The sequence below is a fragment of the Chelonia mydas genome, chromosome 4, assembly GCF_015237465.2.
Source record: "Chelonia mydas isolate rCheMyd1 chromosome 4, rCheMyd1.pri.v2, whole genome shotgun sequence".
NCBI lineage: Eukaryota > Metazoa > Chordata > Testudines > Cheloniidae > Chelonia > Chelonia mydas.
In genome coordinates this window covers 21,583,017-21,598,274 of record NC_057852.1, presented here as the reverse complement: position 1 = coordinate 21,598,274, position 15,258 = coordinate 21,583,017, and the positions used below count along the sequence as shown (strand labels likewise).

At 39.7% G+C, this 15,258-nt stretch overlaps 2 protein-coding genes across 3 annotated transcripts in view; one reads left to right on the top strand and one right to left on the bottom strand.

Annotated features, from left to right (window-relative positions):
* Positions 1-2,448, top strand: part of LOC102935257 (broad substrate specificity ATP-binding cassette transporter ABCG2-like) — a 34,224-nt gene extending 31,776 nt beyond the window's left edge. The window contains exon 15 of the mRNA XM_007066641.3: positions 837-2,448. Within this exon, the coding sequence (XP_007066703.2) occupies positions 837-984 (148 nt within the window). The 3' untranslated portion in view covers positions 985-2,448. The remainder of the gene's footprint in view (positions 1-836) is intronic.
* Positions 1,715-15,258, bottom strand: part of PKD2 (polycystin 2, transient receptor potential cation channel) — a 42,661-nt gene continuing 29,117 nt past the window's right edge. Inside the window, exons 10-16 of one of the 2 annotated variants that reach the window (XM_037896848.2) lie at positions 13,410-13,508; positions 9,852-9,973; positions 8,360-8,477; positions 7,959-8,122; positions 5,706-5,853; positions 5,315-5,384; positions 5,063-5,204 (exon numbers count right to left, since the gene is read on the bottom strand). In XM_037896848.2, coding sequence (XP_037752776.1) covers positions 5,200-5,204; positions 5,315-5,384; positions 5,706-5,853; positions 7,959-8,122; positions 8,360-8,477; positions 9,852-9,973; positions 13,410-13,508 — 726 coding nt within the window. In that variant the 3' untranslated portion in view covers positions 5,063-5,199. Of the gene's footprint in view, positions 5,205-5,314; positions 5,385-5,705; positions 5,854-7,958; positions 8,123-8,359; positions 8,478-9,851; positions 9,974-13,409; positions 13,509-15,258 lie in introns of both variants that reach the window. The other variant, XM_037896847.2, reaches the window with a different exon arrangement.

Below are 15,258 nucleotides of genomic sequence, written 5' to 3'. Positions count from 1 at the left end.
TAAACTACAAATCTGAATGAGATTTTTTTGTTGTTTTCCTGGTGCCTCAGCTGCTAGAGGGTCTATGCTTTATAACTGAATACTTAGCTTCTGGAGCAGTCTCTGGTTTTCAAATATTTGCTGTTCATTTCAGATAAGTCATTTTAGACATTTTAAACTATTGAAAGTGCTAGAGAAGGTAGAGGGGACAATTTTTAAAGAAAGCGTTTGAGAGAACAGGTAGTGATCCTGGAGCAGTTTAAGATCTGTTTTTGAAAACCATTTCAGGACATGGCAAGTTTTCCTGTGTAGAAAAGGACCCAACAGACTATTTTTAATGTGTGCCTTATATTTGTAATATTAATTTCTTATTGCATATCTAAAATTGCACTTTGAAGAAGTTCTCAGTTTATTACCAAAGAATATTGAAGGGAAGAGAATTTTCCTTGGCCCTGGTACTCTCTGCTAGGTTCTGCTCAGTTATTCTCTTCAAATTTTTTTACAAAGACTTTTAAATTCAGATTTTTCTTCTCCACAGTATGCAACATGGTAACTTGCAAAATTTGCTAGCTTGAGGCCCTAAAAAGTATTACAGGTCCAAGGCCTCTTCAGAGTAGAGTAAGTATTTACGCAGGCTGATGCGCACTGAATAGCAAAGGTTCAAATTTAGTATTAGAGTTGAGGTTTGAATCTTTTTTTCCCCCTAACACAGGTTAATCTATCCTCAGTCACCATTCTGTTTGTTTGCATTGGACCAAAGCATTTTTCAGCAAAATTATGAAAACAGGGAAATTAAATATTCAGTTACAGATCTTTACAAAGGGTTAACTTCTTAAACTTTAATTTGTATTGACTAGCTGCACTGGAGAAGAATATTTGAAAATGCAAGGCATTGAAGTGTCTGCTTGGGGCATGTGGAGGAATTATGTGGCTCTTCTATGCATGACACTCATCTTCCTTACAATTGCATATTTGAAACTGCGCTTCCTGAAGAAGTTCTCATAATTCAGATGAGTTAACAAGCATCTAGTATAACACAATGCAATAGTGTTTGATAGTGAATGGACTAAAAATGTTTAACATTTTCAAAGATTAAAGATTTTGATAACTGATTTTGATAACTGTGTTCAGTTTTTACTAATACTGCTTGCTACTGAGCTATATCTTTTACAAAGGTCTCATGTGCATGAAGACAGCAGAGGATTGTTCTCAGCTTATAATTTAGGCCTGGGATTTCCAGGGACCACAGAATGCTGTAGAAGCCCCAGATCAGCAGTAAGGGAGATGTAAACAGAGAAGCATCTTTGACATCCTAAGGTGACAAAGGCTTAGTGTGCATTATTGATCGTGGCAGACAGCTAGCTGAAGAAAGCACTTGAAAAAAATATCTGAACAGGTTTACCTAGAAATGTAAATATATAGTTTAAAAACTATATAAAGTGAAGTTGGATGAGAATTTAGTTTTCTTATTTAATTAGCAGAGGCTTCTCCTTCATGCAGCAAGGCAGGGCAGTAAGTGAAACTGACTAGGCCTTCAGTTTCCTTTGGGTTCCACCAAACAGGAGCATCAGTGTGGTCCTGCAGCTGTATTTTTTTTTTTTTTAATTTTTAAAACAGTACAGGGCGATGGGAAGAAGCGGGAAGGGAGAAGCAACATGTCAAATACAGGACACTCACCATACGGAGACGGATTTAAATGCAGCCCATTTTTGTCCATAATTCTCATACACAGTGGTTTTCATATGTAAAATCTTTATTAGGAAGTAAAGTGCTCAGTATTATAGACCAATAAATCTTTGATAACTGTGGAAGACTTGCATAATTAACAGCTTCCTAATAAGACCAAATGTTAATGCAAAAACTTTACATTTACTTTGTATCGAGGGTAAAGGGTTTCTTCTATGTAACAGTTGCAGGAGAATCTAAACTTAAAATGAAACCATAATAAAAAATGTATAAACACATTTGTCTAGTTGCCATGTACTTATTGCATGACAAATTGTCAACACACATGGGTAGCCCATGAAAGCTTACTGCACTTCAAAATGAAGTTTGTTATTCAGTAACGACACGTTACAAATATACAGATGAACAAATATAGCTATGAATGCAAACATTTTGGTTTTCATAATTAACATACTAATAAAAGAAAAGCTTTGTTCGATATTAGTTTAGAAAAGGTACAATTTTAGGACACATTTAAAGCCACAATGATAGCTGTAGTGTCTTGAAAAGGCACAGCTTCACAAATGCAAATTTCCTTAGTTCTGCAGCATGATATTGCAGCAACATCCAACATGTCTTGTCTTTATAACAAAAGATCACTTTAACTGAGCGCTAGCAACCTCTTTCCTGTGAAGCCAAATCGTTTGGTCAGATGATTGGGTTTAAACTTTAACTACATGACATAAAATACTGTATCTGGCATTTTGGTATTCCTACGCCCCAACAGACCAAATGCTAATTTTTTAGAGCTTGCAAAAACAATCTTACCATATGTCAAACCATTAGCCAACTGACCCCTTGAAATATACCTCCTATGCAGTAATGTAACGGAAGGTTTTGTATACTATTAAGGCTTAGATTCTGTCACAGAAGTCCAGGAGTCCATGACTTTCAGAGACCTCCATGACACTTTCCATTTCAGCCCCATGGGGGCAGGGCTGAAGCTGTCAGGGAAGCTGGTGCTCTGAGCCGCTGTGGGCATAGGGCCCCCCCCCCCCCACAGCTTCCAGCTTCTGCAGGCAGCAGGGGGACCCCAGAGCTGTGAGCCACAATGGCAGCAGGTGCTAGACCCCTGCTACAGCAGGGCTCAGGCTTTCATCCCCCCATCAGCCCCATTTTGTCAGTTATTTTTAGTAAACGTCAGGGACAAGTCACAGGCTTCAGTGAATTTTTGTTTATTGCCAGTGACCTGTCCCTGCCTTTTGCTAAAAATAACTGTGATAAAATCTTAGTCTTAACTATTATGATGTAAATTCATTTGGATTAATTTCTTGTCCACTTGGCAGTGGTGGAGCTTGACCCATAGTCTATTGGGAAATTTCAGCTCTCAATAGGGGAGAAGTCCCTTCATCTAAGACTGAACATGCACTTTCTTGTAACTTTAACATATGAACAGTTTTGTTTTTATCAAGGGTAAGTGCTTTGATCATATGGAATGTGTCTTGGATGACACCGTAACAGGACAACAAGTGCTGGTATATATAGATATGGGGAAACTCTGCAATATTTGGAGGTGTATTTGATCCAATACCAAACAAAAAATACTAACACAAGAATATAAGGTTCTTAAGGTTAATTACAGGAAGCAATTCCTATAATAGGCACAACATGAAAGCCACCAGCATCAATAAAAAGGCTTCTTATCCTTTGGCATGGACATTTTCCTTCTTACATCCTACAAATCTATGCACTTAGAATACTGTGTACTTCATCTGAATATTAAGTTTTCCATTCCCCTTTAAACCTACAATAAGTCTTAAGGCAACTGTCATCTAAATATATACTACTATCAAAAATTGTACATATTTGCCTCTAATTTTCTGTATAGCAAACTCAAATCACTGTCAGTGCTGTTGCTGCTTCAAAGCTCTACCGCAATCTCAAATCCAACAAGTCTTGTACTAAAAAGTGCTGGTTATCATAAAGACTACAATTTCAAGTTGCAGTGAAGTTCCCTACAGAAAAAAGTGTACATGCAGAAATATACCTCCAATTGCTCATGCAGGTCAGGTAAGTGCATACATAAGAAGCTAATTAGGCCCCTGCCTTTGAATTGGAATGAATACTTGCTAGAGCTAGTCAGAAACGTTCAAAATGTCAGTTTCTCTCTACCCCTGCTTCCCCCAAGGTTCACTGATGTTTTTCACAACTTATCTAATGTTTACCTAATTTCTGCATGTAATTGTAGAAAGGGTAGGTTCAGTTTTGGACACGGAGCTCAGAGAACTTCCTATTTGGAAATTTGACCCTAAAAGCCAGCTATGGACAGACACAAAGACAACAGTGATCACATTAGTTAAGTGTAAACAGAAATTGATCCAATAAAAGATATTACCATACCCACCTTGTCTCTCATGTGTAAAGAAGTTCCCAAAGAACTACTTTTAAAACACTAAAAGTACGATGTCACTTGCATATGCTTCTACTTCATAATAAAAATGAACTAAACACGACCTTCTGTCAGAGAAAAAAGGCTCTAGTGCACTGATACATAGGGAATGTTACTTTAAAATTAATTCAAAAAAATCTTAGCACACTAAAGGAAAACTCCAGAAGAAGAAAGAGATTGTGTTACTTGTTTGTAAGTGGTGTCAAATATAATTAACGGGAATAACTATATAGGAAGTCACCTTATTAATATATTTTAGAATAGGAATTTAAGAATAATATTTCCCATTATAAAGCACTGGAAATCTAAGCATTTGAGTTGAGAAGTTAAATGCATTTTTGGCTAACTATTAATCCAAACTTTTAGAAGAGACTTACTTCAACAACTTTGAAACTAATTTCCAACATTACATAATGGGAAAGTAGATTCTTACAGTCCTATTTTACATAACCAAAATGAGCTCCTGCTGCATAGCAAGCATTAAGCTTTAAGGTGGGAGTACTTAGAAAAAAAAACAGCTGCATTTACTGAATGAAGACAGGGAAACTGTAAAATCCTCTGGGCACAGATCCTATAAGTGCAGCCACTTTAAGCAATGCTACTGGTGGATTATGATCCTAAAGCCAGTGTAGGTAGCAATGGGAATATCACCCTATTTAGTGGGGTAGGTAGGTAATGCCAACTCTACATCTGTCAGCTGCTGACACAGTGGTTGTAGATTAGATGTCCCTATGGCCTACTGATCAATCCCCAGGTGGGGACACTGGTAGCTTTAACATTCATCACTGTTTTTGGAAAACAAATAGTAAATAGCGTATTTGCTGTTATAATACAGGACTGAAATTTTAAAACAACCCATTGACAAATAATATTACACATGGATGTTGCTCCCGCCATTCCCTCCTCCACTTCCATCAATGCCTTCTATTGACTGAGAGGAGGATGGACGGGAATTCCTAGAACGAGGCTGGCTATTCAGTCCAAGTGGTGTTCCCAAGCGGTGGCTCATTTGGGAAGCTGTGTCATCCGATTCCCAACGCTCCAGTTCCTCTCGTACTAACCTCTCCATTTGTTCCCTGTGGATTTCATTGTCACGTCCCAGTCTTTCATCCTAAATACAAAGAAAGACAAACTCACAGTATAATCTTCCAGATTTGATTGTGAACAAAATCTGGAAGAAGGTATAAAATATTCTAAAAGACATCTCAGATGAATTCATACCATAGTATGGCTTTGGACTAAACCCAGCACTGTATCTTCTGAACAAGAGGTAAAGGTACTGTTGTAGCAGCTGCAGAATAGCAACAAGAAGTTTTTATACTGTGCCCATTACCATGGTATGACAGAGCTTTCACACAGGGATGTGTTAATTCACTATGATAACTAGTCACTGGCTGGACTTTGATCAAGTGCTTGTAAATAAACCCAAAATGGAGTCTGATAGTCACCAGCTTAACATTGCTAAGGTGTCTACCTCAGTTATCACAATCCTATGTGTGAAGTAGTAGAAAAGCAAAGTAGAAACAAATGAGCTCATCATCTTACATGGAAAACAGCTCTTTAGTTGATGAGCAGTCAACTGACTGCTCAAGTCAGACTGGGGGTTTCCTACCTCTGTAACTCCATCCAGCAGTCTTCCCAACACATCTCTCCTTTTTAGTTTGGCCCGCTCCATTGCCTCAAGCTTTACAATAACAGCATCAATTTTGGAAACAATACTGCCTATGGAATGTTCCATGCGATCCACTCGTCTCACCAACCTGAAGGCAACAGATATTTGCTAATTTTTATGTTACTGACATTTTCAAGTTATTAATTTGATTTTAGCTAATCGACGTGTAGGAAGTGGAAAGTTCATCAGATGACATTTGTACCGTTTTTATTAACCCTGCAAACCAAAATGACAATGGAATAATTTGTAATTTTCTCAGCAAGGGAGAAGGGCAATAGCAAGTGTAAAACTCCTAAATTATTTCCTCTGATTTCCTTCTCTTTGGGGGATATCCTGTCATATAAACTGTACAGGAATGGCAGGCCGGGTGGGGCTCATCCAAGAGCTGGTCAGTACCACTTGTGGGGTTTGCTACAGATTGTACAAGAGGCACTCCGCTTTCCACAGAGAAGAGAGCGCTACTTCCATAGCATCCTGGGTGGAAGATTTTTGGCCCAGAAATGAATCCCAGCAAACTGTCACTAGAACACACTCAGTTCTGCAACACTTTGAGAGAGAAGAAAAAAATAAGTAGAACCGTTGGTACTTCTTAAGAGAGACATGCATTCCCATGGCGAACGAAGGGTTCCATATTCTGGTCTGTATGTACTCTAACTGAGCTAGGTGTTTACAGGCTTGCATAACGCTTTATTTGTGTGTGTGTGTGTGTGTGTGTGTGTGTGTGTGTGTGTGTGTGTGTGTGTGTGTGTGTGTGTGTGTGTGTGTGTGTGTGTAAAAAAAATACAATCATTTTCTAAGATAATTTTCATCTTTGATGATGATTTAAGAGCTACTGATTATGAAGCCTATGTGGTCTACAGAAATACAGCATCTAGGTTTATTTATTTATCCCTAGACCTAGTTACCTAACTACTCACCCACCCTTCCTGTCAAACAAGTTTCATATAAAAACTAGTGAACATAGCAGACAACCTTAAAGTTAACGGAATGTTTTAAAAAAAAAGGAGGACTTGTGGCACCTTCAAGACTAACAAATTTGAGCATAAGCTTTCGGGAGCTACAGCTCACTTCATCGGATGCAAGAATGTTTACAAGTGAAGGGGATTTAGAAAGCAAGTGTTAATTTTGCTGTAATATGTCTAATGGAGTTAATCCCATCCCAAGCAAAATAACTGATATGTTCTACATCCTATATGGGGATAAAGAAAATACATCTGACACACAGGCATTTGATTGCAGACATATTAACTGGTAGTACAGTTTGGGATCATTACACACAGTTACTACTGAACAAGGAAGATGGTCAATCAGGTTCTAGCTACCCTAAGTCATATCCACTTCATTCATCCTTGCTGTGACTGGGGCCTACAGAGAGAGACCATTTCAGCCAAATATACAAACATAAGTAATACCAATTCCTGCCAATCCTTTAATTCTATTTGAATGTACAATAACCTCGATTTTTGTCTGATGAAAGAACAGCAGAGTAGACTTTTAGAATTACTCTAACATTGACAATGTTTCTTTCAGGTTGTCAGCCATTGTATGGGCATGGATGAAATTCTTCCACAAACACCTGAGAGCAGAGGTGTTAACTTGGACTCTGGTATGATATGGCTCATTCTTACTGTAATTACACCAAAGAGACTCAGGGCTTATCTACACAACGATTTAGTGTGTGGCAAGCCAGGATGTGAATCTACAATGCACAGCGTCCTGTACATTAACTGGATGCCAGTTAATGCACTGTAGAATCATGGCAGGGCTTGCTGCACACTAAATTGCCATACAGACATGCCCTCATTAGACACCAACCAAATTAAAGTAGGAAAAATCCATATTTCTTTGATTGTTCTTTGCATATTCCTACTTTTGGGCTGTGCCAATCGGTGCTGCACTGAATATGCAGAGTCCATCCTGAAGATCCTCAGTTACAGGTAAGTGACCTTCATTGTGAACCATTTTTTTTTTTTAGTTGCTTATTTATTTAAATCTGGGAGCTACTATTTCTTTTGTTTCCATTTTCATCCAGGATCCTCTAACAACTTAAAATGCAGAGAACAGATTTCAAGTGATAAACAGCTATTTACAGTTAGCTTTGTAACACATTTCTTAGATTTCATTTGGTTTATATCCAGAAATATATATTTAAAAAAAAACAACCCCACACACTGCAGCACTGCTTGCACTTACACTTGGAACTCTTCATATGAAACCCCACTAGAGCTGCTACCTCTTCTTCTAGAGCTGTGTCCACTGTCCTCATCATCGTCTTCTTCAGAGTCATCCAGACTGCGAGGAAAGCTTCGACCACTCATTGGACGTGGTAGAGAGCTCCTGTCCAGATCCAGATCCTCCTTCATGAAAAACAAACATGTTATCCATAGACTCTCACCTGTGTGCTGAAGGTCAAGGCTGCATGACCTCATTCACTGAGCTACCTCTCACCCTTTTATAGTTTTGTTGGGAGTGAATGTTAAACATAACAGATTAGTAAGTCTAAAACTAATGCAAATGAGAATTGGTGCTTAGGAACTCCAAGGACCCCACTGATGGTGTTCAAGGTCTTCCAATTGCCCTAAAGCACGACTTACCCTCTCTTTCTCTAGATCATCTCTCATTTGCTGATGTTCATGTTCTGTCAATTCCTGGTCCCCATCCTGGTCATACTTCGTAAATATTGCTTCAATCTCTGCATCTGTGTGACCCTTCCTGAAAAGAAGATAAAATGGACCCCCCGCCTTTTTTTTTTTTTTTTTTTTTGATGTTTTGCCAAAAATGTTGCGGAGAAGAAACAAAAAAGTCTTAACTACAGCAAATTCTCTAAAAGCCAAAGAACATGCTTAATTCAGTGTTGCCTACAAGCTTGCCCATCACAAATCCAAGTCCACTAATCATGCTGACAAAGCTTGGGTACATATCACCAACAGTCTTGGCCCCAGCCCATTGCTTTAGAGGTTTTTTCCCTGCCTAACAGCATCACTCTCTCTTCACTGGATTGCATTTAAGACAGTTTCCTCTTACCCACATCCCTAATTGTGACTAGCACTGAGAAAACAAAGAGAATGCAGTATCTCTGTATGATCAACAGGAGCTCTAGTCCTAACTATCATCTGTATAAAGGTGGCTCTGCAGACCAAAACATTTCATGAACTTTCCCAGATTCTGCTTAACAGGATAGGTGACATAATGAAACTTTACAGGACCCCATTTAGAAGAGCACTTGATGGAGGAAAGGTTCTTCATTTGCCTGTCTTTGGTGTCAATGAGAGAGGAACACATCTACTATGAGACAACCCCCTTCCATCCTCATGAAATCCTGCAGGCAAGTCACACTCAAAGGTTATTGAGACATCTGAAAAAAAAAAATCAGCTTGCATCCACCCCTGAAAAGATTGTTCTCTATGGATTTTAATATCACCTTCATACACACATATGCCTAAAACCCCTTGTCAGAATGGAGAACACATATTGAATCAAAAATGCAACTGAGTTGCTCAAATGCCAACTTCTAAGCCTTCCAAAAATAAGAGGAGGCTAGAAAGAGGGCAATAGTTGGTAAGCCTTTTGAGCAGGGTCCTACTTAAATGCAACCACCATCTTTCTCTCCATGAATTGTTACCAATCCTCTTCAATAATGGTGCCAAAACTTCTCCGCTGATCCTCACACACCATGAAGCAGAAGGGTCCAACTTATAGGTAGTACGATGCAACTAGCCAAGAAAAGTTAGTTACCTCACTCCAGCTCACACCATTAGCCATTATTTCTCTCTTCCTGCACCCCTCATTTTTTGGGAGGTTTGTTTCTGCAATGCCCTTGGACTTTCCTGAAACTCTGCAGATTTTCCAGCACCCTATTATTTACATAAAAACCCTTCTGTTCGCTACAAAAGGAAGTATAAGCTTTATTAGCAACCCACCAGACATGGAAGCATTCCTACATATTGTTTTTATTTGCATTAATGTACCTTAACAAGGACTTCCCTCCGCCTCACACCCTGCAGGCCTTGAGGAAATCAGACAGATGCTTTGCATCACAAGTCCCTTGGGAATATTGTTTAAGATACAAAATACTGGTTTCCTTACCCCTTGAGATCCTGTCGTAGTTCATCAAAGTTTAACTTGCCCCCACCTTGTTGCAAGTTCTCTGAAATGTCATCAACAGTAGTTTTTTTCAATTTAAGTTTAATCATGGCTTTATTGTATCCCTATCAGAGAAAATAAAATGAGAGAAAATAAAAATCTTTACTTCTAATGGCATACTTAATTTTGTTTTGCTTGTTATTTCATGTAAAGAAGATTGCCTGCATTCCTGAATGAAGCCAAACCTCATTTAATATTTTCTGACAAGCACTGGAGGAATCATATAATCATAGGAGTGGAAGGGACCTCGAGACATCATCTAGTCCAATCCCCTGCACTCATGGCAGGATTAAGTATAATCTTCTAGACCAGGACTTCTCAAACTTCATTGCACCGCAATCCCATAACAAAATTATATGACCCAGGAAGGGGAACCGAAGCCTGAACCTGCCCAAGTCTTACCGCCCTGGGCGGAGGGCAAAGCCGAAGCCCAAGGGCTTCAGCCCCAAGAAGGGGGCCTGTAACTTGAGCCCTGAAGTCCTTGGGCTTCAGTTTCAGCCCCAGGTGGTGGGGCTTGGGCTTCGGCAAGTCTAAGCCAGCCCAGGCAACCCCATTAAAATGGGGTGGCAACCCTCTTTGGGGTTGTGACCCACAGTTTGAGAACTGCTGTTCTAGACCATCCCTGACAGGTGTTTGTCTAACCCACTCTTAAAAATCTCCAATGACAGAGATTCCACAACCTCCCTAGGCTATTTAGCTCAGTGCTTAACTTCCCTGACAGGAAGTTTTTCAATCTAAACCTCCCTTGCTGCAATTTAAGCCCATTGCTTCTTGTCCTATCAGAGGTTAACGAGAACAATCATCCTCCCTTCCTCCTTTTAACAACCTTTGATGTACTTGAAAACGATCATGTCCCTCTCAGCCTTCTCTTCTCTAGACTAAACAAACCCAATTTTTTCAATCTTCCCTCATAGGTCATATTTTCTAGACCTTTAATCATTTTTGTTCCTCTTCTCTGGACTTTCTCCAATTTGTCCACATCTTTCCTGAAACGTGGTGCCCCAAATGGGACACAATACTCCAGCTGAGGCCTAATCAGTGCGAAGTAGAGCAGAAGAATTACTTGTGTCTTGCTTACAGCGCTCCTGCTAATACATCCCAGAATGTTTGCCTTTTTTTTTTTTTTTTTGCAATAGTGTTACACTGTTGACTCATACTTAGCTTGTGATCCAGTATGACCCCCAGATCCTTTTCTGCAGTACTCCTTCCTAGGCAGTCATTTCCCATTTTGTATGTGTGCAACTGATTGTTCCTTCCTAAATGGAGTATTTTGCATTTGCCATTATTTAATTTCATCCTATTTACTTCAGACCATTTCTCCAGTTTGTCCAGATCATTTTGAATTTTAATCCTATCCTCCAAAGCACTTGCAACCCCTCCCAGCTTGTATCATCCACAAACTTTATAAGTGTTCTCTCTCTGCCATTATCTGAAATCATTGATGAAGATATTGAACAGAACCGGACCCAGAACTGATCCCTGGAGGGCCTCACTCGATGTGCCCTTCCAGCTTGACTGTGAATCACTGATAACTATTCTCTAGGAATGGTTTCCCAACCAGTTATGCACCCACCTTATAGTAGTTGCATTTAGGTTGCATTTCCCTAGTTTGTCACGCAAGACAGTATCAAAAGGCTTACTAAAGGCAAGATATATCACATCTACCGCTTCTCCCCATTCACAGCTTGTTACACTGTCAAAGAAAGCTATTAGGTTGATTTGACATGATTTGTTCTTGACAAATCCATGCCGACTGTTTACTTATTATCCTCTAGGTGTTTGCAAATTGATTGCTTAATTATTTGTTCCATTATCTTTCCGGGTACTGAAGTTAAGCTGACTGGTCTGTAATTCCCCGGATTGTCTTTATTTGACTTTTTATAGATGGGCACCTGCGGAATCTCTCCTGTCTTCCATGACTTTTAGAAGATAAATAGCTAATGGCTCAGGTATCAGCTCAGTCAACTCCTTGAGTATTTCAGGATGTATTTCATCAGGCCCTCATGGCCCTGAATGGACAAGATAACCCAGTACATCTTTTTCATCTCATTTCCCTGTTTCTACGAATTATGGTAGGCATACTTGCACCAGTGGCTAGGATTCCAAAGGACCTAAGGGATTCAGATGCCCAACTCCCACTGAAGTCAATGGGAGTTGAGCTTTTAACTATGTTAGGCACCTTTGAAAATTCCTGCCAGTAGTTCTGGGTGCAAAACAACATATTTAGTTTATTCATTTTGTAAATCACTATCTAATTTTGAAACAAATTCTGGGGATGCAATTTTGTACCACTTCATTCCAACAACAACACAACACTTAGTTTTCTCCTCTACTTCAATAACCACATTCAAAACTTTGAAGTATGTTGGCTACAAATTTAGCCATTTTCTATATAGGACACAAATAAACAAACCTTGGTCTAGATATAAATCTCTCTCTACGTATTCACGCGCGCGCGCACACACACACAAGTAGGTACCTAACTTTAGGAGCCTAAACAGTGGCTGCAATCAGCAACTCCCAATATAGAGTAAAAGCTGTTTTATCCGGCATGTTGGGGAAATGAGGGGTGCCGGTAAGTGAAAAATTCCGGTTAATTAAGAGGGAGGGAGTTTGGGTGTGGGAGCGGGGCTGGAGGTTGGGGCGCAGGCTCTGGGAGGGAGCCTGGTGTAGCAGGGGGCTCACGGCAGCAGGTTGGGGCACAGGAGAGTGTGTGGGGTGCTGGATCCGGGGTGGGGGTGGGGGAGGGGAAGGGGTCACCTAAGGCAGCTCCCCGCAAGCAGTGACCTGTCCTGGGTGCTCTTAGGCGGAGGCGCGGCCGGTGGCTCCGAGCACGCTGCCCCCACCTGGCTCTGAGGGTTAGCTCCACAGCTCCCATTGGCTGAGCCACCTACCGTGCCGTGGTCTAGGAGCGGCTCAACCCCCGCCACGCCCTAACCCCCTGCCAGCCCCACGCCAACCGGACTATAAACTGGAATTTCACTGAAGATCAGAAATGCTGGTTTATAGAGCTTTCCGGTTGATGAAGTGCAGGATAAAACAGCTTTTACTGTACATATGAATGTGTGATACCCTGCATGTATGGTTGTGCAGTGAAAGGTTCTGCAAGTCAGAATTCAAAATAATTAGAAATAGAATAAAGTAAGCAAATTAAACCCTGGCAGATTTAGAGGTTTAGTCTAATCCAATTCCACATCAGAAATCTTTATCAATGCCGATTCAGCTACTCCAGTATATCACATTCAAGGAGATTGGATTCAGTGTTCCAAGTCCCAGGTTACTAGAAACCAACATGAAGTTACATAATTCATTTTAAATTTGTACTTAATTCTGACTGACTTGCCTTTACTGCCCACTGGGTTTTTTGCTTTATTCAGCAGTAGATTGGTTTGACTCAGTGTTGCCCATACAGCAGTTTAGTATTTTATACAGTAAACCAGGCAGAAATGAGTCTGGAATCTGGCCAATACGAAGTCAGTATTTGTAACAAAACTGTTTTACCTTTTTGATAAGATCGGACAGTTCCATTTCCGCCTTCTGCTGGGCCATATCGGATTTGACCTCTGAATAAGTATCATTGATAATGGCCAAAAACATGTTCTGTTTAAAAAGTCAAATTAAAAATTCAGCTTAAAAAATACAATTCTAGAATTTGACAGTATACCTGACCATTACTATTACTACACCACCATTGTTGTAGCAATCTCACAAATACCCTACGAAGTCCAGTCTATGGATTTACTTTTTTTTTTTTAAAAAGGGAGGGGTGACCTCAGTTAGAAAGTAATATTAAACAGCCAAGATATTGAAAGGTAAGGTTCTGCACCCACAACAATATTTAACTGAATGTAACCAATGAACAACATGGTTAATTGATTACTAATTATTATTCCAATAGTTGTGGCAGTTAATAGGCTGCTGGCAAGGTAGAACACTATCTAGGCACTCATATCTTCCTGTTACAGTTTGTCACACTTTTGTTGTACTGTTAATGGGACCCCAATCCTGCCCATGTCACTTGCTTGACCATTCTTTGCTGTGGTACGACATCTCAGAGGGTAATGTCCCACGAGATGCTAGTTCTCTTCTGCGTTACATGCCCTCCTGTCCCAACTATCCCCTGCTGAGATGGTTTCAAACAGCTGCCCAGATTTTCCCAGCAGGCCATTATACATGAATTTAGACTGCATGACATATGCACTACAAACATAGCTGTATTATGCTAAAAGCTTGTGTGTGGACACAACTGTTCTGTTTTAACCAGGTCAGATGACAGTGTAACTACCTGATTACAAACACAGTTGTATTTTTAGTATAGAGCAGGTCTAAAAAACTATCCACTACTGTGCACATATAAATTTCCTGAATATGAAATTTGATAAGAATTTAATTGCTATATAAATGATATCAGGAATTAAAAGTCAACCATTTCAAACTGCTACATGTGTCAAATATTTAATTTGCCAGACATACACTAACTACTTGAAAGAAGCCATACCAAAAAGAGTAAATATATGTATCAAAATACCAATAAGGCACATTTATGCCCAATAAGTGTCTTTGCACAAGTCTACATGATAGGCATTCCTAGGACTACTCTGAAATAAGCGTTGCATTCCCATGCAAAAAGCATCTATGTTTTCAGTACATTTTCTCTGGAAGGAAATTTTAAAAATGTACATCCATATATCACTGTGCACCACAGCCAAAGGCCAGGACAATTAAAAAGAAAGGCTGGAGCCCCATCCTTGACTTATGCTCATTTTGCCTTCAATTCACAACAGCAAGATTTAAGAATGCTGCTGTTTTTGATGCATCTTTCCTAGTTTTGTATCACAATGCTCTACAGGAGCTCTCAACACAATTCCATTCAATCCTTCTGACAATACCCGAAAATGGGAATGAACACACAAAATATGGTGTAGTACTGCAAGTTCCCTGACAGGCTGTAACATTATAACAAGATAGCAGCCACGAAGTAAGAGGCTCACTCTACTACTTAACATAACAAAAGAAGTAGGCCACATCCATCAGTGATGCTGTGACTTACTCTAATTAAAAGGGTTTTTTCCTCCTGTAAAATACCATCCTCCATTTGCTTAACTTTCTGAGATGTTTCACAACGGATTTCAAACCTGCTTAACGTCCCTCCTAAGTTCAAGTGTGCCATGTTGCGTTTGCTAGCTCACTCTTCCTTGGACCAGTTAAATTTTTAACAAACTTCTTAATCTCATAATTATAACAGAATAGATGCACTCAACACTTATCACACACAAACAAGGTAACATCCAAACACTATATTAGATAAGAGACAGCATGAAATAATGTAGAAGGTTGTTTCAGACAATAG